The 22516-nt window shown below is 43.8% G+C and overlaps 1 protein-coding gene across 1 annotated transcript; it reads left to right on the top strand.

Moving 5' to 3' along the window:
* The first annotated feature begins 143 nt into the window (after window positions 1-143).
* Window positions 144-22088, top strand: TMBIM4 (transmembrane BAX inhibitor motif containing 4). The gene is made up of 7 exons (XM_085895664.1): window positions 144-433; window positions 13467-13575; window positions 14964-15069; window positions 15195-15228; window positions 17092-17209; window positions 18001-18046; window positions 21333-22088. The coding sequence occupies exons 1-7, from the start codon at window positions 178-180 to the stop codon at window positions 21537-21539; spliced, it is 876 nt and encodes a 291-aa protein (XP_085751790.1). The 5' UTR covers window positions 144-177; the 3' UTR covers window positions 21540-22088.
* Window positions 22089-22516: the final 428 nt, after the last annotated feature.

Here is a 22516-nt window from a genome sequence, read left to right as displayed (position 1 = left end):
TCTTCGTAGGAAACTGATTATCCTAAAGAGCCTCGAGGAGTATGAAATTAAAGGAATAAAATGACAGCTCAGAGGTGTACCTTGTACGGTGCACCGTGTACGTGTTTGTTGTTTCGAACCCACACTAAACGTACAGTCGAGTACTGCACAGTACAGTAGAGTTAAATGTAATGATAAATGGCGGACACGGAACTGACCCACCACCAATCAGCCCAGGAAGTGGTGACGTCATTTGTGACGTTGTGGGTCCTCTCTCTCTCTCTCTCTCTCGGGTTGGTTCCTGTTTGTGTGCTTTGTTTTCCGTTCCTTCTGAGTCGGCCGAGAGGAAGTGTCGTTGCCATGGCCTCTCAGAGTGCGAGTGCGTCCTCGTCCATCGAAGATGATTTCTGCTACAGCACCAACGTCGCTTCGTCCCACATCTACGTCCGGATGGGTGATGAGTTCGCTCTTCATCTTTTATCGTCATCTTCACATTCTTCGTTTTTTACTTCGTAAAATCCGTTTCTTTGTATCTTTTTCTCAACACCGTTTGTCATCCTTCTTCCCCTTCCTTATTACCCATCCCTCTTCCTTATTACCCATCCCTCTTCCTTATTACCCATCCTTCTTCCTTATTACCCATCCTTCTTCCTTATTACCCATCCTTCTTCCTTATTACCCAGCCTTCTTCCTTATTACCCATCCCTCTTCCTTATTACCCATCCCTCTTCCTTATTACCCATCCTTCTTCCTTATTACCCAGCCTTCTTCCTTATTACCCATCCTTCTTCCTTATTACCCATCCTTCTTCCTTATTACCCATCCCTCTTCCTTATTACCCATCCCTCTTCCTTATTACCCATCCCTCTTCCTTATTACCCATCCCTCTTCCTTATTACCCATCCTTCTTCCTTATTACCCATCCTTCTTCCTTATTACCCATCCCTCTTCCTTATTACCCATCCTTCTTCCTTATTACCCATCCCTCTTCCTTATTACCCATCCTTCTTCCTTATTACCCATCCCTCTTCCTTATTACCCATCCCTCTTCCTTATTACCCATCCTTCTTCCTTATTACCCATCCTTCTTCCTTATTACCCATCCTTCTTCCTTATTACCCATCCCTCTTCCTTATTACCCATCCTTCTTCCTTATTACCCATCCCTCTTCCTTATTACCCATCTCTCTTCCTTATTACCCAGCCCTCTTCCTTATTACCCATCCTTCTTCCTTATTACCCATCCCTCTTCCTTATTACCCATCCCTCTTCCTTATTACCCATCCTTCTTCCTTATTACCCATCCCTCTTCCTTATTACCCATCCTTCTTCCTTATTACCCATCCCTCTTCCTTATTACCCATCCTTCTTCCTTATTACCCATCCCTCTTCCTTATTACCCATCTCTCTTCCTTATTACCCAGCCCTCTTCCTTATTACCCATCCTTCTTCCTTATTACCCATCCCTCTTCCTTATTACCCATCCCTCTTCCTTATTACCCATCCTTCTTCCTTATTACCCATCCCTCTTCCTTATTACCCATCCTTCTTCCTTATTACCCATCCCTCTTCCTTATTACCCAGCCCTCTTCCTTATTACCCAACCCTCTTCCTTATTACCCATCCCTCTTCCTTATTACCCATCCTTCTTCCTTATTACCCATCCTTCTTCCTTATTACCCATCCCTCTTCCTTATTACCCATCCTTCTTCCTTATTACCCATCCCTCTTCCTTATTACCCATCCTTCTTCCTTATTACCCAGCCCTCTTCCTTATTACCCATCCTTCTTCCTTATTACCCAGCCCTCTTCCTTATTACCCATCCCTCTTCCTTATTACCCATCCTTCTTCCTTATTACCCATCCTTCTTCCTTATTACCCATCCCTCTTCCTTATTACCCATCCTTCTTCCTTATTACCCATCCTTCTTCCTTATTACCCATCCTTCTTCCTTATTACCCATCCTTCTTCCTTATTACCCATCCATCTTCCTTATTACCCATCCCTCTTCCTTATTACCCATCCTTCTTCCTTATTACCCATCCCTCTTCCTTATTACCCATCCCTCTTCCTTATTACCCAGCCCTCTTCCTTTTACCCATCCTTCTTCCTTATTACCCAGCCCTCTTCCTTATTACCCATCCCTCTTCCTTATTACCCAGCCCTCTTCCTTATTACCCAGCCCTCTTCCTTATTACCCAGCCCTCTTCCTTCTTATCCCCCTCTTTCTTCCTTCCTCTCCCCCTCTTTCTTCCTTCTTATCCCCCTCTTTCTTCCTTCTTATCCCCCTCTTTCTTCCTTCTTATCCCCCTCTTTCTTCCTTCTTATCCCCCTCTTTCTTCCTTCTTATCCCCCTCTTTCTTCCTTCTTATCCCCCTCTTTCTTCCTTCCTCTCCCCCTCTTTCTTTCTTTCTTCCTTCCTCTCCCCCTCTTTCTTTCTTTCTTCCTTCCTCTCCCCCTCTTTCTTTCTTTCTTCCTTCCTCTCCCTCTCTTTCTTTCTTCCTTCCTCTCCCCCCTTCTTCCCTACCCGTGTGTGTGATTTTGAGAAGGTTCCACTGGACTGGATGGTATCGGCTCACGTACCCCACAAATCTGCTCTCTCTCTCTCTCTCTCTCTCTCTCTCTCTCTCTCTCTGTCTCTGTCTCTGTCTCTGTCTCTCTCTCTGTCTCTGTCTCTGTCTCTGTCTCTGTCTCTGTCTCTGTCTCTGTCTCTGTCTCTGTCTCTGTCTCTGTCTCTGTCTCTGTCTCTGTCTCTCTCTCTCCCCTTTTCACCCTGTCATTTGCCACAGATCATCTTCCATCTGTTTGTAAATCTGCCAACATCACAGCATTACATTAAAAAAGGTGCAAAAAATGATCCCCTTAGCTGCACACCTATCCGCACATTTCGAATAATCAACAAGGTCATGGAATCCATCATTGCAGTTGATATGAAATCCTTCCTTTTCTCCAACCTCATCTCAGATCACCAATTTGGATTCAGACCTGGTCACTCCACCTTGGGCATGTTGCTTCCACTCACCCAACAATGGATGGAGGCCCTCAATGTCAGACATGAGATCATGTCCACCCGTTTCTCTGGACATATCTCGAGCTTTTGATACAGTCTGGCATCCTGCCCTACTCTCCAAACTGTCTGGCAATGGAATCCAAGGCCAACTCCGCTCTTGGATTACTGACTTCCTCCACTCTCGTAGCCAATGATTGGTACTCGACGGAATCCTTTCATCTCCCCTCCCTGTCAAGGTTGGAGTGCCCCAAGGCAGTGCTCTGGGCTCAGTCCTATTCCTGATCTTCGTTACTGATCTCCCTGACTCTCTGGACAATCCTCTTTATCTATTTGCTGATGACTTCACCCTCTGCCGTGACATTACTCATCTTTCAGAGAGGCAGGCTGCAGCATTTTCCCTCTCTTCAGACCTTGACAAAAATTGCAAGCCGGTCAAACACTTGTAACATGTCTTTCAATCCTAACAAATCTCACACACTCATCATCTCTCTCTGAAAGGACCATCTGGTAAACCCTCCCTTCTGATTTCTTAACAATCCTCTTGAGGAAGTTCAGTCATTCAAACTCGTGAGTCCCACTATCAGCCATGGTCTTTCTTGGGCAAATCACACTTCAAAGTCTGTCTCCAAAGCTAGCCGACGACTGGGCATCCTCCGTTGTACAAAGTCCTTCCTTGGCACACCTGAACTATCCACCTACAAAGCCATTGTCCACAGCTTGATGGAGTAATGCCCTCCTCTCTGGGCTGGCTCCCCTGCCTCACATCTTTCTCAGCTTGACACTGTGGAAACAAAGGCCTTCAAGATTATTGGACGGAATCTCCACACTGAAACATAGTCTGTTAGGGGTCTATCACTTCACCATCGCAGACAGGTCGGTGGTCTCTGTTTCTACAGCCTCCTTTATGGTCTTGCAACCTCTGCTCTTTCTGTGCTTTGTCATCCCCCCCCCCCCTGCCAGGTTTCTCCAGGGCTCACACAGCCCACCATCACCCTTCTTCTGGTGAAAGAAACTACCTAAATCCAGCATCACTGCTCACCTCCACTTATTCGTTCCCCTTTTTCCCCCCACCTGTGGAACCAATTTTCATAATCCACGTCCTCTTCAATCTCATTTTCCCACCAGGTCCTCAATACAAGCTGTTCGCCACCATCTCAGATCATCCCCAGTCCGAAACCATGATCTTTTCTACCCTCGTTAACTCCACCTAAATCCATCCTCCTTTCAATTTTCCAGTTTTCCCTTCGTGGCGTTTCCTTCTGTATCCATTTTGCCCACCCCAGGCCTGCGTGTGTTGCGTCCTGTTTTTTTTTTTATGTCACTTCCTGATCTGTTCACTGTTCTAGCTCTTGCATGAGCCTCAACGATATATACAAAAAAAAACGTTGAGCAAACTGGCATCACCATTGGTAAATATTAATAAACACACTCAAATATAGAGGACTATCAGGCACCCTCGACCCCTGCTTTCCCTGCCACCACAGCTATACACCATTCTGAAAAGGCCAAACCCTCCACCTTCGAGAAAGTATGCATTGGAAATTTGTCTTGAGTGTTTGGTACCTTATGATCAGAGCAGCCTCTGTGTGCAGGAATTTCTCATTTGTTCATGGTGTTGACAATAACTCGGGTCATTCCATGTCAAATCATCAAAGAATCTGCCGTCATCTCTCAGATTTTTGTAAAACTTTGGGAACCAATTGGGACCCATGAAAAATGACAAGAACTCAAATATTTTTGCTAACAGCCTCTTAATTAGTGAGATACAGACTAACGAACTTTGGACTAATTAGCACGACGTTGTGAATTCAAATAGCCACATCTCTAAAAGTATAACACCTGGAGAGCTGGTTTTGGTGTCATTTTAAAGGTATTTTCATGCCCTATGAATTTGTCTGGGCAACATTTTCCTACCTCCAACCACAAAAAAGTTATCACAAAATATAAACTTCAATCGTGAATCCCCAAAAAATGTATCCTTCAAATTTCCTCCAATTCATCCCAGAGGTACCTTATGATGTCAAGAAGCTTCCACATAAGTTTTGTGATGGGCATTCCAATAGTTTCTGAGATATGAGCAATAATGTACATGTACGTATGGCATATAGGTTCGAAAATCAGCATTTAAATCTGCGGAGAAGTTTGTATGTCGCTTGTACAAGCTGCCTGATAATGTTAACACCTGTGACAAGGCATTTGTCATGCTCTTTTGAAAGGGTCGTTTGCAGGAAGCACTTCCACCAACATCTGATGCAGTGAAACTACACATTAGATGTGCACATTGTCAGGCCTTAATATGGAAGCAAGCAAACATCTCTGCACCAGCACTCCCCCAAGTAACTGAAAGGTTGGACACATGCCGATGGGCACTTGGTGTCAAAGTTAATGACACTTCCTCCTATTCCTAAGATGTGCTGTGAGATTGTCACATGCAGCTGCACCACAGCCTGTCAAAGCAACAACTGTGGCTGTAGGAAAGGGAAGCTACCTTGCACTGTAGGATGCATATGTGTATATGGACAAGAAGAATGCAGAAACAGAAGAGACTAGGACTTCGAGTAAGAATGAATACCAAAGCAATGAGTGGATGGACAGAAAGGAGGAACAATTAATAATGATATGCTTATTTCAAGAAATAGTAATACAAAACACCCTACTGTACGTAGGAGAACAAAGCAAGGTAATGCTTTTCCCTTTCCGAAAACAACTGTTTCCAATATCGATCTTTTGTATCTAAATCTCCATGTCGGTAAATGAGGGGTATTGCACAGGTAAAGCACTGCTAAATTAAATTTCAGCTACTTTGCAGCTAGATCCCAGGTACCGGGTGCAAGATACCATTCTGGTGTAGGTTAAATATTGAACATTTGATGGACAATGGGTAGATTTTAATCATCATTGACACATATAAATCAAGCGATGATCTTTCTGAAGCATTGCTAAAGTTCAAACCAAATCATACCATGGTACCCCAAATTTCACCTTCATCTGCCAGGATCGCTGGAATCTACTTTAACAGGCAGCAAGTGCTTAATTAATGAATGTACTTTGAAGGATGATTTCACGTAATACTAATTTATCATAAAACTTTGAGTTCAAGATGGCAGGCAAACCAAACTGGTGACAACACATTAGGGAATCCTTTTGGTATTACAAGCATGTGTATTGTCACCATTTATGCGTCTGGGCTGATCACATTCAATAATATATTCGGACAATAATGGCGGCCATCTTGCAATTCAAGATGGCAGATGAACCAAACTAGATACAACTTAGGTGACAACATATTGGGAATCCTTGGTATCACAAACATCGGTATTGCCACCATTGTAATACTTCAATAATGCTTAGAAGCCGAGTTATAAGGCAAAAAAGATGAAAAATGGTGGCCATTTTGTTTTTCTTCAAATTTGAGGGTCAAAATCTCAAAATTCAGCACCCTCAAATTATCCTAAAAAAAACTTGTTTGCCCACTTTTAACATGAAATGCCCACAACATTCAATTTTTCTCAAATCTGGACCTGTCGACTGCAAACCCACGAGTCCTGACCCTTCTTCTTCTTCGTCCTCCTTCTGCCGGCCCACCATCTTTATTGTACTTGAGCTGACCCACTCTCGCCATTACCTTCACGATTTCTTCCTACAACCTTCAATTCCCGAATCTTACCTATTCTTCAAGAATACATCATAAATTAATAATTTTCCTTGTATCCTTTCAATCTATACAACTCCTGGAACCACATGTCTCTCTCCACCCTCTTCCTGATACTTTTCATCGCCCCAGCAGCTTCATTCTGTGTTTACAGTTCCAAATTCACCATACACCTCCACGATTTTACTTCAACCTTCCCTTTTCCGAATGTTACACAATCCCTATTTAAAATAAATAATTTCATTTTTGAATATACACCTCCTATAGCCACGTGCTTCTCCCGTAACCACGTGATCTGTTTACACCCCCTGCGTTTACTGATCCAAATTGACCATTCACCTCAATTTTTTCTACAACTTTCCAATTACCTAATCTGATGAAAACTCTCTCAAACAATAACAATAATAATAATCATAAAAATGATCTCTTATAATGCTTCATCTTCTACTTTCACACGTGTGGTGCTCATAACTGTATCATAATGCACTACTCTTCTTCTATTTAAACAGACTGCTCTCAATTTGACCTTTTCCTTATACCTTGCCTAAAAAACTCCAACTGCAACAGCGTTTCTTCTCTCCATTCTCTTAATTCGCCTTTATTGCATCCATCAAGAAATGTGTTAAATCGCATCTCTGACCTAAAAAAAATTAAAATCCCAGTTGGCAATGAATGTTCGCTTTCCATCAACCATTCCTTTTTCCAACTTCAGTACCAACTCACCCCTCTCACCCCTTCCTCTCAAAGCAACCATCACACTCTTCTCCCTTCAAGCTTCCCTTTCACCTTGCTCAAAAACTCCCCCCTCACCTTTCTCCCTCAACTCTCCCCACTCACCCTTCTCCCACCATTCACCCCTCACGCACCCTTCTCAAAGTCCCCCCCTCTCATTCACAAAGCTGCCTCCTTCCCCTGCCCTCTCACCTCATCTCATCACTCCATCTCCTCAAATCCTCAACTGCCTTCTGCCCCCTCTCTTGCCCCCCCCTCTCCCCAGCTCCACAGAGCCTTTTCTCCTCCTCATCCAGCCCCTCCCCGAGCTATTCTGCAATCCCCCACACTCTTTTAACTCTCCTTACCCCCCTCCCCTCCCCCTCCCTCCCATCCCCTGCACCCAAAGCCTCCTCTCCTCCCTCTTCATGAACAGTGTGGACCTCAAATATCCGGGGCATTCGCTCAAACCTTACACACACACACACACACACACACACACACACACACACACACACACACACACACACACACACACACACACACACACACACACACACACACACACACACACACGCGCATTTATAGGCCATTTTCCCTGCTAAAGCGGGGGTTAGCCTTACCCCCACTTTAACAGGGAAAATGTTGAATCAAGTAGAATAGAATCTCATCCCCACTCAAGTAGAGTCAAATGTTACAGATCTTTCCATACAGGTTGCCACTGACAAACCAGACATAATCTGCCTAACAGAAACTTTCCTCCATCAAGACGTGTCTGTATCTCTTCCTGGTTACTCCCTCCTCCGGTATGACAGACCTGAGCCTCGTCCTGGTGGAGGAGTTGCTCTCTTCATCAAAGACTATTCCTCACTCTCCATGCACTGCCCTCACTCCCCCACACCCCCAGGAATACCTTTGGCTACAGATTCCCTTCCACTCCCACCTCATGTTTATATGTGTACTGTACCGTCCACCAAACAGTGATAACTCCATTTACACTTCACTATCCGAAAACATGGACCAACTACTATCCTCTCATCCGAACTCTCTCTTCCTCATATATGGTGACTTCAATTGTCATCATGCCAGTTGGCTGGGTGTGGGTATGTCTCTCACCTGTCATGGCACTTCAGGAAAAGCTTTCTGTGACTCATTGGGACTGACTCAATTGGTCAACTTCCTGAGCTGGATCTCAACTAATGGTACTCTATCTCTTCTGGGTTTCATTTTGACAAATTTCCCTGAAAATATCTGCTGTTCTTCCTCCGCTCCAATTGGTTCTTCTGATCATGTGCTTATCATAGTGGACATCTCTGTTGCTGTTATCAGAGAACCACCTCAGCGCCGTCGAGTCTGGCATTTCACTCAAGCCGACTGGCAGGTCTCCAAGCAGCCATCAAACTTTGGGACTGGTCTCCCATCGCTACTTTCTCCAACATCAACTCATTCTGGAAATTCTTTCAAAGAAACTTTCTCTCCCTCATGCACAGACTTATCCCCTCTTGTCTTCAGCTATCCTACCCTTCCTCCCGCCCACGGTTCACTGAAGCTTGTGACGAGGCAGTTGTCCTGAAACAACTTGCCTTTGCCTCATGGAAAGCAAACCCAACTGAGGGTAATCTCAGTTCCTTCCATAAAGCTCGGAACAAGTGTGTATCTACCCTCAGGAGAGCAAGAAAACAACATCTTTCTCATCTCAAGTGTGAACTCTCAAACCTCTCTCCCTCCTCCAAATCCTGGTGGCATCTAATCAAATCTGTTTCTGGTGTTTGTTTCCCCTCCATCCCCACCCTTACCTCAAATGGCCACACTGCTGATACCGTACGTGAAAAGGCTGAATTGCCTAAACTCAGTGTTTGCATCAAAATCTTGTGTCCAAAACCCATCGCTTCCTGTCCCCACCTTACCCAGTCACACCCAACTGTCCCTGGACTCTGTGTCCTTTTTTTCCTATCAAGGTGGAGAGCTTGCTGTCAAACCTCCACACAGATTCTGCAACCGGTCCAGACGGCATCAGCCCACGTGACCTAAAAACCTGCTCCTCTGCTCTTGCTCACCCTCTCTCTCTTCTATTCACCATCTCATTTGCTCACGGTCGTCTGACATCTGCTTGCAAATCAGCAAACATTACTGCCCTGCATAAAAAAGGTGCAAAAACAGATCCCTGCAACTACAGACCAATCAGCCTTCTCCCAATCATCAGCAAGGTTATGGAATCCATCATCGCTTCAGACGTTAAATCCTTCCTCTTCTCCAATGGCTTGATTTCCGTTCATCAATTTGGATTGATCAACCTTCATCAACCAGATCACTCTAACCTAGATACGCTGCTTCTGCTCTCTCAACAATGGATGGAGGTCCTCAATGCCAGACATGAAATCAGAGCCATATCCCTAGACATATCGCGTGCTTTTGACATAGTCTGGCACCCTGCCCTGCTCACCAAACTTTCTTCCTATGGTATCCAAGGCCATCTCCACTCATGGCTCACAGACTTCCTCTCCTGTCGCAGTCAACGTGTGGCCCTAAATGGAGTTCTTTCATCCCCTCTTCCTGTCCAAGCTGGAGTTCCTCAAGGTAGCGTTCTGGGCCCTGTTCTTTTTCTGGTTTTCATCAATGATCTCTCTGACTCTCTGGAAAATCCTCTTTCTCTCTTTGCTGATGATTCCACCCTCTGCCACACCATCTGTCATCCCTCAGTCCGGCAAGCAGCAGCTTCTTCACTCATTGCAGATCTGGATAAAATCACAAACTGGTCCAACACGTGGAACATGTCTTTCAATCCAGACAAATCTCACACTTTCACTGTCTCTCCGAAAGGACCGTTTAGAACCCCCCCACCACCCCCAATCCACTTTCTCAACAATCCTCTTGAAGAAGTCCTTTCATTCAAGCTTCTGGGTCTCACGATCTGCCATGATCTTTCCTGGGAAGGCCACATTTCCAACGTCTGCTCCAAAGCCAGTTGCTGACTGGGAATCCTCCATCGTGAAAAGTCCTTCCTCGACCACCTGAGCTCCTGACCACTTACAAAGCTTTCGTCCGCAGCCTGATGGAGTACTGCTCTCCCCTCTGGGCTGGTGCTCCTGCCTCCCACCTTTCTCGGCTTCACGCTGTGGAAATCAAGGCATTTCGTATTTTTGGCATCTCCTGCAATGAGGCTGAGTCTTTAGGCCTCTCACTCTATCACTGCAGGTTGGTCGGTGGTCTATCTGTCTTCTACCGTCTCCTCTCCGGTCTTTCCCCCCCTGTTGTGTTTGCGATTTGTCCCCACCATATTTCCGCAGGGCGCTCAAGGTCCGCCAACAACCCCCTTCTGGTAAAACTACCAAAATCACGAATCGCTGCTCACCTTCACTCTTTCATTCCTCTTTTTTTTCCCACCTTTGGAATAAACTCCCTCACTCTGTTCAATCCCATTCTTCCCTGCAGGCCTTCAAAACAGCTGTTCACGACCGCCTCTTATCGTCCCCCATCTAAATCCTCGATCTTTTCTACCCAGGCCCACTCACTTCAAATTCACTGCTTTCCTTCTTCAAAGTCCCTGTACTGTTCATGTTGTATACCCTGTGTTCTCTGCCCCATCCCTCTCCCTTCGACAGATCTCCTAATGTCTCTGTTCCTCACTGTTTTGTCCTTCCCACTCCTTCCCCTCTTGTCTCATGCCCCCTTGCTGTGTGTTGTGTTTAGCTCTCATATGAGCCTCGACAAGGTATACCAAAAAAGTCAAAGGTACTGTTTAGCATACAGAAGAAGAAGTCCGAATGCAAAGTGGATGAGCTTTGCATTTTGAGATGCTTTGTCGGTTTTTTGTTTGTTTGTTTGTTTAGTTTTTTTTTATTGTTCTCTTACAATAATACGTTTTATCTTGCAGTATCAATACCTTGTCAGTTCACAACTTGGGCACTGGGAATCTGGGAAATGCAATGGGCACTACTGGGATGCAACTGGGAAATGCAATGGGCACTAAAATGCTACCAATGAAAGGCCTCCATACCGCAAAACGTAGGGGAAACCCATGGGGAATAGGCGAAACAGCATAAACTAGAGAGTTCATCGAACTTGTTACCCCACACAGTCTTGAGAAAAAAAAAAACATGGGCATGGTCTTTTCAACTCTTGCTTTGCATGTCAGAGCATGATCTTTATTAGCTTTGTTCGTGAACTTAAAATAACAGATGCGATGGCAACCACACAAAGTCGATGGGTCAAACGGAGCATTCCAGAGCTGAACCTTCTGCCAACTCTTTTCGGAGAAACTGACGATTTGGGAACGATTCTTGAGAAAAAGATGCATTATACAAACATCTTTTGGATGAAAGTAGCTCTGTTGTTGCATCGCGAGGCGCCGCCATTTTGTCTGAATTTCTTTGTTACTCCCCCCTCACAGCGGGTGCCAAATTTGATTGGTCGAGTGCGTAAAGTTTTGCACAAGTACTGCTAACCTTGAGGTTGTTCGATGTGCAAACAAGGCCATTTATGCTCTTGTGTTCAAATATATAATTCAGTTGAAATGAAATAAAGGTTTTCAACATTGGAGAAAAAAAAAGAACCCCCCCCCCCCATTTAATCAGAAGTTTACTGCTGCTGATGCACCGTCTTTTATACCACCTTGTTGAACACGTCAATTCGTTATGTTTGCCTGTTGTTTGGGTCCTTTATGACGTCTCGAAAAAAAAAACCACTACGTTTCCTCTTTAGAATGATTTTTCACTTTTGTTCAACTGCCAGACTGACGGATACATTGGAGCAATTGTTTTACCATGAGTGCACATGCGCGCTCGCGACCAGACTCCGTATTATTGTCAAATTCAGAGCCAAAGTACTGGGAAACTACAGGTTTGTGTTCCAATTCGTGTTCTACCGTGTTCAAAATATAGAATTCAATTTAAATAAAGCAGTTCCTCGATCATAGAAACAGACAAACGGAGAGTGAAACAATTGCTTTACCCACGCTTTGTCATTTGTATTGTGAGATAAGTGTACAAATTAGAAAGTTGACTGAGTACCAGGGTGTGAGAAGTGAAAACGAGAGACCCTAGAAGCTGAGAGATGCTGACAGTGATAGGTGGAGGTTTGAAACAATGCCTGGAAATATTGCGACTAACAACTGCAGGCTCTCTCGGGTTCAGTGACGATCCTTAAAAGAGCCGTTGGAACAAAGTCAAAACATCACAACTCGCTGCTCGAAATGGGGTCCGAGTCAAAAGATGGGGATACTTTAGGCATGAGATGGTGGAGGGGGGGGGGCTCTGATACACTTCCAGACCAGCTCAAGAGTACAACCAATGTGAGAAACCAATTAATTTGTACAATAGTCCAGGTTTATATTATCTGTCGTGCTGAGTCCTTCCTCACTGAATGTATCTTCTCACAGCCTACAAAGCCTTTCTCCGTAGCTCACACTGGAGTACTGTGCTCCTCTATGTGGTATGTCCCCTACTTCATACCTCTCACTCCTGGATACTGTGGAATCCAAAGCTCTCAACATCATTGGCATGTCCATCTAAGAATCAGGTGTACAAAGCCTGTTGATCTCTCATCACAGACAAGCTCGTGTCCTCTGTGTATACTCTTCTGGTGTTCTGCTGCCCCTGAGCCCCCTTTGGTGGTAGATATTCTTACAATAATACCTTCCTTGTTAACCTTCGAAAGTCCATGCATGCTGCTCATCTCAACTCTTCTGTTCTTCTTTTCTACTGCTTGTGGAACTGTCTCTCTGTGTACCGTTGCAATCCCACTATTTCCGACACTGCTTCGTGTCTTGTCGTATTTCATACCAACCCTTGATATTCTCTACGACAGTTAGCTATTCCTGCACCCACCACTCTGATTACAGGTTACTCTCATCTTTCTTTCTCTTTCATCCCCCCTCCCCCTTGTTTATTCATCCTGTTTGCTCATATCCATTTGCTTCCTCACCACCACAGCGTGACAGCCCTTCTCTGTCCTTTGGCTCTTTATACTTCCACAACCCTACATTTCGTGTAAAATGAGTGTCCATTACATGACTGTACGTCAACATTGCTGATAACGATGTTGCAATTTATTTATTTATTTTTGCACTTCTTGTGTATAATATCACAAACCTCTCTGTTGTGGGTTCGTTTTCAGGCTTCTTGCGCAAGGTGTATGGAATTCTTTCTACACAACTCTTGCTTACCGCGGCTGTCTCTGCAGCGTTCCTGTCCATGAGCGAGGCAGCAGATTTCGTCAAACGCAAGTATGATGGCCATCATTTGGCAGTCGAACAGGTCGAGCTGTGGTATGTGCAACTGAAACTCAGATCCTGTGTCATTGGAGCTCAGACAGTTATTACCTCCGCCACCGAAGGTGAAGGGGGTTATGTTTTCACCCCTTTTGTCTGTTTGTTTGTTTACAGGATATCTCAAAAAGTTGTGGACAGATCTAGATGAAATTTTGTGGACAGGTTGGGTGTGTGACAAGGACGAACTGATTCGATTTTGATGAAGATCAAGATCCGGATCTGATTTCAAGAATTTTCTAAGTGATTCTTCACCATAGAGCGATAGGGCTCAAAAACGATATTTCGCACGAGTTTTCAAAAATATCATGGGCCAGATGTGTTCTCGTGGATCAGGCATTACGGGGCGGGGGTATGCACTCTACTGAGTGACCTTCTCGTTTTTTTTGTTTTTTAGTGATTGGAATATTCAAACTGATGTTGAGTTTGTTCTGCATTTTGGATAGTGTCGGAGCTCGTGGAGGAGGTAGAACGTAGAATAAAAATAACAACAGAAAGAGAAGGGTGGGGGGGGATGCACCAACAGCAGCGTTGAAGGACAAAATTGAGGGAGACTCGGTGGTATAAGCAACACGTTGGAGAATGAGGGCAGGGTGGGGACACACAGTCGATGAACAAGATGAATTCAGCCGCAAACTCTCAATCACAGAAGTGGAACAAAAAACTGGGAACTCATAGAAGAGTTGGCCTTGGAGAGGGTTAATTGAGTTAGAAAAGCTGATGGATGTGGATGAGAGATGACCTGAGATGGTGATGAACAGCTGTATTAATTTTTGCCATTTTGTTTTCATATTGCAAATCTTTTGTTTGTTTGTTTGTTTTTCAAAAACTTTTTATCTGCTGAGTTTGAGGCTCATGGAAGAGATAAATGACATTTGGTAAGAAAGGTCAGCCACTCAAGAGTAGAGAGAAGCAGGTGTACAAGGGACAGGCAGCGCATTTATGAACATGCAACAGAGTTGGGCTGATTAGACAGGGGGCACGTGAGTAGACATGGAATGCTGACAGAGTAAATGTAGACAAATAAATCACAGGCAGACGAGAGGAAAGAGACATTGGGAGTATAAAGGGTCATCGGGAATGTGTACCAGAGTGTGGGTTTCTGAGTCAAGGGAACGCTGTTGGACTCTCTGAAGTACACGGTTCTTTCCAATCAGGTATGAGGTTATTTAGGTTCTCTTCGTCGATGATGCATCGCACTGATCCAAAGATTTTCAGTCCATTTTGCCGTTTTATTTTCGTCAAACGAGAGTTCCATTTTTAACTTGAAGAGTCCACGGTCAAAATATAATTGTGTATGAATCTGTGGAAAGGAATGCGTGATTCCGTACATTTTTGTGTTCCAGTCCTATATTGCTGATTGCGATGCTGGTAACTTCCCTTGGCCTTATTGTTGCCCTGCATGTGAAGAGGCACCAACATCCGACGAATCTCTTCCTTCTGTTGGCATTTGTGAGTACACCCTTCTCTGCTCCGCGGTACCCTTGCGGGAGTGGCATTTAACTTCACAACATCTTCATAAACGGCTCCCATTTTATGAAGGATTATGATATGATGGGGGTGTATTTTCTCCGCAGACCTTGGTGGAAGCCTTCACTGTCGGTGTCGTTGGTAAGTTGCCTTCTTCTTCTTGTTCTCTCAAATGCAGCACGTGCTTGTGAGTGGCATCATTTACTGGGGGTACAGCTGCACCACTGTTGCAGTGCCCCTTGTAGGCTAGAGCAAGGATTTGTGATTTGTTCAGAGTGTGCCAGCATTCAAGAAACACACCGTAGGATCTTAAATGTTCACCAACATTGATACGAAATACCACGATGACAGTTTATAGTTCGGTCAAGAAGTTTGATGGTTCAGAGGCGAGTGTGCATGCATGTAGGCCATCCTGCCAGCCCGTAAGTTACATTCCTCCATCATCTGATTATGGGTCTGATTATTTTTTTTTTTCACTCACCTGGTCTTCAGGCCAGTGAGCTTATGCGATCGAGCAGTGTCTGTAGGTGAGTGAGTCAGTCCATAAACACTTCAGTCATTATCACTTGAAGCAAACACACAATTTTGATGAAACTTGGCCACAAGCTTCATATCTGATGCTTAACGAAGCTTTATTGGCAGCATCAAAATCTGCACTCATTAAGGGGGGGGTCAAGGGGTGGGTGGGTGGGGGGGGGGGAGGTTTGACCCCTTAAAATAGGTATTTGCTTTCTTCTCTGAGATTACACACACAATTTGTATGAAACTTGACCACAACCTTCATCACCCATGATGTACCAAAGTTTGTTCACGGCATTAGAAAAAAAAAATCAGGGTCAAACGGAGTTTGTGGGAGGGTTTTAGTGACTCTTGCTCCTGATCCAGGTGAACTTTTGGACATGTGATCCTATTTTTACATCAAGGGGGGAAGTTGTACGAGTCGGATGCTTGCAATAGCTCCGAGAAGCATTGATTTTAATGGCCCGTGTGAAAAAAGGTCTGCAATTCCTGACACAGATTAAAAGCCTCCTTTTAAAGTCATCTGCGTGCTCATGACTTTGCTTTTGTAAATAGCTGTGGAACAAAATGTTCCTAACTTTGTCATGTGATATCCTTTGGCATAAAACATTATAGGCAATCCAGTCTGCAAGGCATCAATGTAACCTTCGTGGGCTTTCGAGCAATAATGCAGTGGGCATTCTGAAATCAAAAATTGTTCAACGAGTGTACTTTCAATTCGTTTGACTTCAGGAACCAACGATATTTAGCTTCATTGTCCCCTGCCTCCCCGACAAGGTCAGAGACAGAGGACATTAAAATGAGCTCGGTCTGACCGACCGACCATTTGTCCATGTACTTTTGTGTTCGCGATATTTCAAAAAGCCCTTAAACATTTAGCTTTGTCCCGAGTTCAAATCCCACTTTTTCCATTCAAGTAATACCAGGTGGGGTTGACTCAGCCTGTCATCATTCCATGGTCGGTAAAATGAGTACCCGCTTGCTGGGATGATTGAGCCGTTTGAGTGTCCTGCGTCGGAGTGGCGATCCGTCCAGGATTGTGCCCAATAGCCCAGGAGACTGCTTTGACAGCACCAACGCTCTGCACAGAGCATGGTCCCAATGGATGGATGGATTTAGCTTTCATATTGCAGATATGTATTCCTCATGACATTATCTCATCCTGATTATATGATGGCTGTGATTGGTTAAATTATGTTGCTATGGCAACCATATCGGTAAGTTCGCTTGTGCACGAGATATTTCAAAAAGCGTTCAAGATTTAATGTTCCTGCACCTGATTCCTGATTTATTATTCATATCTACCTATACACAGATCTATTCCCCATACCACTTAAAAGGTGGGGGGGGGGGGCGAGGGCATCAACTCATCGTTTCAATCATTTTGGACTATTTGGATCTAATCCATAATAAGTTTTAGTTTGATTGGTAAATTTTAATGTGACACTATATTTGATTTTTGATTAATCCCAAACCATCCTTCAGTGACGCTCTATGATGTCGCGGTCGTGATACAAGCATTTGTGCTCACAATTGTGACCTTCGTGGGTCTCACTGCCTTCACCTTGCAGTCGAAGAGAGACTTCAGCACTTGGGGCACAGGGTGAGTAACTTACTTCTGTTTCACTCAAATGAATTCCCTTGTTTGTTTGTTTTTTTGGTATGTGCGCACGCATGGTTGGATTTTGGAGACGCTGATTAAATCCTTTGTTTTTTTGAAATCAGATTTTTCCTTGCTTGTAATATTTGTTGAAATGTATGGTTTGAAGACTCAAACGCCACGTCTGCTGACACAGTTCCTGGTATGTCTTCACTCACCAAATATTCCCAGCAATGTGGTGAGAACTTTTTTTTGTTTTTTAAATGCCTTCAGCAAGAACATTTTAGTTGTCAACCAGGAACATAATTGGGAAAACATCTATTACTTAGGAGTACCACGTGTGAGTGAGTTCATCATTCTTCCATGATGCTCCCTATTGGTTCAAATTATCTGGAATAAACTTTGATGCCGCACTGCCAGGTAATAGCTTCCAAATGTTGCCACCGCAGCAGCCTTCACCACTTCCTGTTTATAAAACAATGTGTTGGTCCTTGTCTGGGGTTGTTTGTCCCAATTTGGGCAGCAGGAATTGGTCATCACATGCACATGGGATTTGGCTATCCAGACTTAAAAAAAAATTAGGCATATTTTGATGTGTCTTCAGGGTCAGACATTTTGACAGCCAGGGTCAGAATCGAACTGCCGACCTTCGACACCGAAAGCAGATGCTCCAACCACAATGCTACCAAGTCTGAACACACCCTGATTTTACTGTGGTTTAACGCGTGCAACATCCCTGATTTGTTTTCCGTGTGCTTTCTGTTCCTTCTTTTTTCCTCTCGTTACCTCCTCAGCTTGTTTGTGGGTCTCTGCATGCTGCTTGGCAGCGTCTTCCTGAGGGTAAGCCTGCCATGTCCATGTGTGAGTGGACTCACTCACTTGCACAACAAATGATCAGGATGACCATTTATAGCTAGGTTGAGATTTGAACCCAAGTTAGACAGCTTGGAGTCGAGTGTGCATAGCTTTAGGCCGTCCTTCCAGCCCGTCGCTCCATATGCTCCACACACTCCACACAGTTTTTCGAACTCGTTTTGGATGTACTGTTGTGAAATTTATCTCATTTCACTCGATCTATGGCACGTTGTGCTTTTATGCATTATTTCTTTTTTTTTTGTGATTGACTATTTCTTGAGAGGTTATTATTGGTCAGGGATATCAGTTTAAGGCATGGCAGTGTCATCACTTTACCTTTTTCAAAACTACTTTGTTTTGTTACTTTTGCCACCGAAGGTGAACAGAGGTTATGTTTTCACTCCTGTTTGTCTGTTGGTCTGTCTGTGAGCAGGATATCTCAAAAAGTTATGGATGGATTCGGACAAAACTTGGTGGACAGGTTAGGAGTGTGATAAAGATCCGGATATGATCAATTTTTTTATATTTTGTTGGTGATTTTTTTCGTCACCGTTGAGAGATTGAACCAAAAACTCTCCATAGCATGATATTTTAAAATGTTGTGGATGGGTTCTGACAAAACCAGGTGCATGAGATGGGTAGGTGATAAGAACTTGTCGATTAGATTTTGGTTCAGGTCCGGATCCAGATCATTCCTATCAGTGGGATACAAAACATGAACTCTTCAGCCTGGTGGACGTATGGCACGTTTCCGCTTTACGGAGTGCCGTTCTCGTATATTTTATTTTTCTACAGGATCTACGGCACATGGATGCCATGGAGGGGGTTCACCGCAGGGTTACTCGATTGATTCTGGGCCTAGCTAGTCTCAGCTATGAAGAGCGGCTGAAGTAGACAGGGCTTTATACACTAGAAAGGAGGCGGTTACGAGGAGATGCGATAGAGATGTTTAAGATAATGAAAGGTATCGATAAAATAAGTGCAGATGAATTATTCAACAGAGTAGACAGTGATAGGACTAGGGGCCATAGCTTGAGAGTAAAGAAGAGGAGAGTTAACATGGTAGTAAGGCAGGGGACTTTCACTCAGAGAGTAGTTAATGCATGGAGTGGTCTCCCTGGAAAGGTCGTGGCAGCAGAAAAAGTAGATAAGTTTAAATTTAGAATTAGATAGGTACCTGGAAGTTATGGAGATAGGGGGGTATGGGGATGTTGACAATTTTAGGTAGTTTGAGTATTGATGGGTCATTGTGTGCATGTGTATTAAGTGCTGTTGGTGGGGGTCTTGTCTAGGGATGTTGTGTGGTTGATGTTGTATGTTTTTAACCAAGCCCATGCCCACTCCCCTTAGAGGAAGAAGAAAAAAAAGAAAACGACAAAAACTTAAATAAATAAATATTTTTTTTAATTATGCATTTTCTTCCTTGAATCATGGTGTAGATAAATTAGTATGCTGTTCGCACAGGCATGCTGGGCTGAATGGCCTCCACCTGTGTCTGTTATCCTAGTATTTCCTTGTATGTATGGATGAGCTGTCGCACATAAAGGCCCAGTCACACCTTGACGTTTTAGCCAGCGATGGCAACGTATTAAAATGTATGTAAAACGCTGGCTTACGTTGAACTTTTGATGTTTTTTTTAAAGATTCGGACGTATTCATAACGAGTTGGTCTTATGCATAACGTATTAGTAACGGACACAGAACGTTTCGTTGTGTTATAGATAACTTATACCAACGAATGCTGAACCTGTTGTCAGCCTTCACAACCTATGCCAAACGATAGTCTAACTTATGCATAGCGCGCTGCACGCATCGCCGACGATGACGTGGCGTAGGTTATGAAAAGGCTGCCGCACAACGATTCAAATCATAACCGCCGCAGAAATGGAAGTGTCAACATCGCAGTCACACCTTGGCGATCTTGCCAGCGTATGCCGACCTCTGAAAAATGCGTCTAAAACGCTGGCGCACGTCGAATACGGTATGGGTAAGTTTGGTATGCGTGAATAGAATGCTAAAGTACGCTATCATACGTCGTATTAAGTGGAGTACGTCTTGTAATTTTAAACATGTTGAAAATTTTACGACGTACTTGCCGTATGACGCACGCTCCGCATGCGATGGGAATAAGTTGTACGCACGATATGCGATCGTTGACACACATCGACACACGTTACTTGAAAGGTACTCATAAGTCGAAACACATCAAGGTAATGGTTAGCGTCAGTGTTCCAAACTCCCAGTTTTTTTTTTCTTCGGTATGACGGTGTTCCGTGTACAGTGCGGTTATGATTTAAATCGTTGAGCAGCAGCCTATTAATTATATTATATTATAATCGCACTAGAAATCGAAGTGTCAAAATCACCATCATACCAAAGGAAGGAAGAAAAAAAAAAACCAGGGAGTCTGGAACACTGACGCTAACCATTACCTTGATGTGTTTCGACTTATGAGCACCTTTCAAGTAACGTGTGTCGATGTGTGTCACCGATCGCGTAACGTGAGGTCAACACATTACTCATAGGTTAGAAATAAGTTTCGGGTATGCTAAACATTACCTCGACGTGTTTTGACCTATGAGTAACTTACAAGTAACGTGTGTCGACGTGTGTCAACGATCGCGTGACGTGCCTACAACTTATGGCCAGCGTTATGCGGAACGTGTGAGTCATACGCTGGCATAAGTCTTAAAATTTCAAGCATGGAAAATTTGAGGACAACTGAAAAGTACAACATTTAAAGCCAGCGTACAACGACGTATGGCAGTGTTTTTCAGCGTGCTCTCAATGTTATCAAAACTTACCCATAACATATTTGACGTGTACCAGCGTTTTAGACAAATTTTCAAAAAATCGGCATAAGCTGGCTAAAAAGTCAAGGTGTGACTGGGCCTTAAATCACGTACATATATGTGGGCAGCGACACCAGACAACACTGGACTTGACGTTCTAATGTGAGACAAACACAGCTATTCATCTTGGGCAAAGTAACATTCTGAAGCATTCTGGGTGCTGGCGATGCCATCAAGTGGCATCACTTTTCTCTTTACTCTCAGTGGGGAATTTTAAGGATAAACCACACCCCTTCTATATTCTTTGCCCCTATCACTCTTTCTCTTTCTTCTCTCTCTTCTCTCCCTTCTCTCCCCATTCCCCCCTCCACCCTTTAATACCAGACTAGAGTATACCATTTTTATCCCCTTTTCTTATTGCAGTGTTTTGTTGATTGTCCTTCTCGCTCTCTCTCTCTCTCTCTCTCTGCCCCTGGCAGTTATTCCTGCACTCGGACACACTGGAGTTGATGATTGCTGTAGCTGGAGCCATCATTTTCTGTGGCTTCATATTGTACGACACGCACATGCTCATGAAAAAACTGTCACCAGAGGAACACATCGTGGCTGCTGTGAATCTGTACTTGGACATAATAAACCTGTTTCTGTACCTTTTGCGTATCATTGGGGAGATGAAAAGAAAGTAACGACGCGTTATAATTTGGCATCACTTCAAAATTAATGTGAAATTGTTCAAACACTTAAACATTTTCTCAATCTGGTTTCTGGCCATTTGGTAAAATGCTAAATCCTTTGTAGTTTCCTTGCTTTGATTTGATTCGATTTGCGAGTACAATTGCTTTTTTCTCAAGGTTTGTCGGGTAATAGGAAAACATATCTTCAGGAAACGGAAATACAATTTAAGTAAATGTATTGTCTGGGAAATATATACAGTATTGAAAAGTGATACCATGATCTTTTGATTCCATTTTGATCTGAGATTTTCTGGAGCATTTGCATTGCTGATCGTTACCCTCACCTTCCTCCTACTCTACACCTGGCAGTTCTTCCTGCACTCTCCCTTCTCCTGTTTATTCATCTCGACCTGATCTACCAAACCTTATTGACAGGCGTCACGTGCCCATCTACTTTCATTCTACGCTCTAAAGGCAACGTCATGCTATCTTCTGTCAACTTGTACAGCTGTACGTAACTGGTTTTTGCACTTTCTCATTAAAGCTTTGGTTAGTTCGGTGTTCTTTCGTCCTGTTTGGTTTTTTTTTTTCTTCAAAGCACTAAACTGCCATGCAAGTATTTGGGCAGATGGTGCATTGATTGTTCAGTTGTAATATGTTGGCTCGTCAACAGGATCACCAGTTTCAAAAATACAAGTTATCCTCACCCACCAGTTCCCCAAAGTGTGTTTGTCTCTCTGTCTGTTGGTTTGTTTGTCCACATCCACATCGCGAATGCATTCTTATTCTCTTTTGTGGATAGCATCATTTTCTGTGATCACAGTTGCACAGCTCCTCGTGGTAAGGACTACACCATGTAGTTTGCAGTTGCCTTCCCAGTATTAGAACAGACTGCAGTGGGCTGATGAAGATGGGATGGTGAACAGATGTCAGATTTGGGAATGAGTTCAATGTCAATTATGGAAGTTACTTTTAGAAAATAAAAATAT

The sequence above is a fragment of the Eptatretus burgeri genome, chromosome 9 (assembly GCF_056783735.1).
Source record: "Eptatretus burgeri isolate ZD-2024b chromosome 9, Ebu_testis_v1, whole genome shotgun sequence".
In the NCBI taxonomy this organism is placed as follows: domain Eukaryota; kingdom Metazoa; phylum Chordata; class Myxini; order Myxiniformes; family Myxinidae; genus Eptatretus; species Eptatretus burgeri.
This window is presented reverse-complemented; position numbering and strand designations above follow the sequence as displayed.

Bases quoted from the DNA above. Each gene is read 5' to 3' on its own strand.
- TMBIM4 (XM_085895664.1), top strand. From the start codon at position 178: ATGGCGGACACGGAACTGACCCACCACCAATCAGCCCAGGAAGTGGTG. The intron at 434-13,466 runs GTGATGAGTTCG...GTTCGTTTTCAG, and splicing joins CCACATCTACGTCCGGATGG to GCTTCTTGCGCAAGGTGTAT. The intron at 15,229-17,091 runs GTAAGTTGCCTT...ACCATCCTTCAG, and splicing joins CTTCACTGTCGGTGTCGTTG to TGACGCTCTATGATGTCGCG.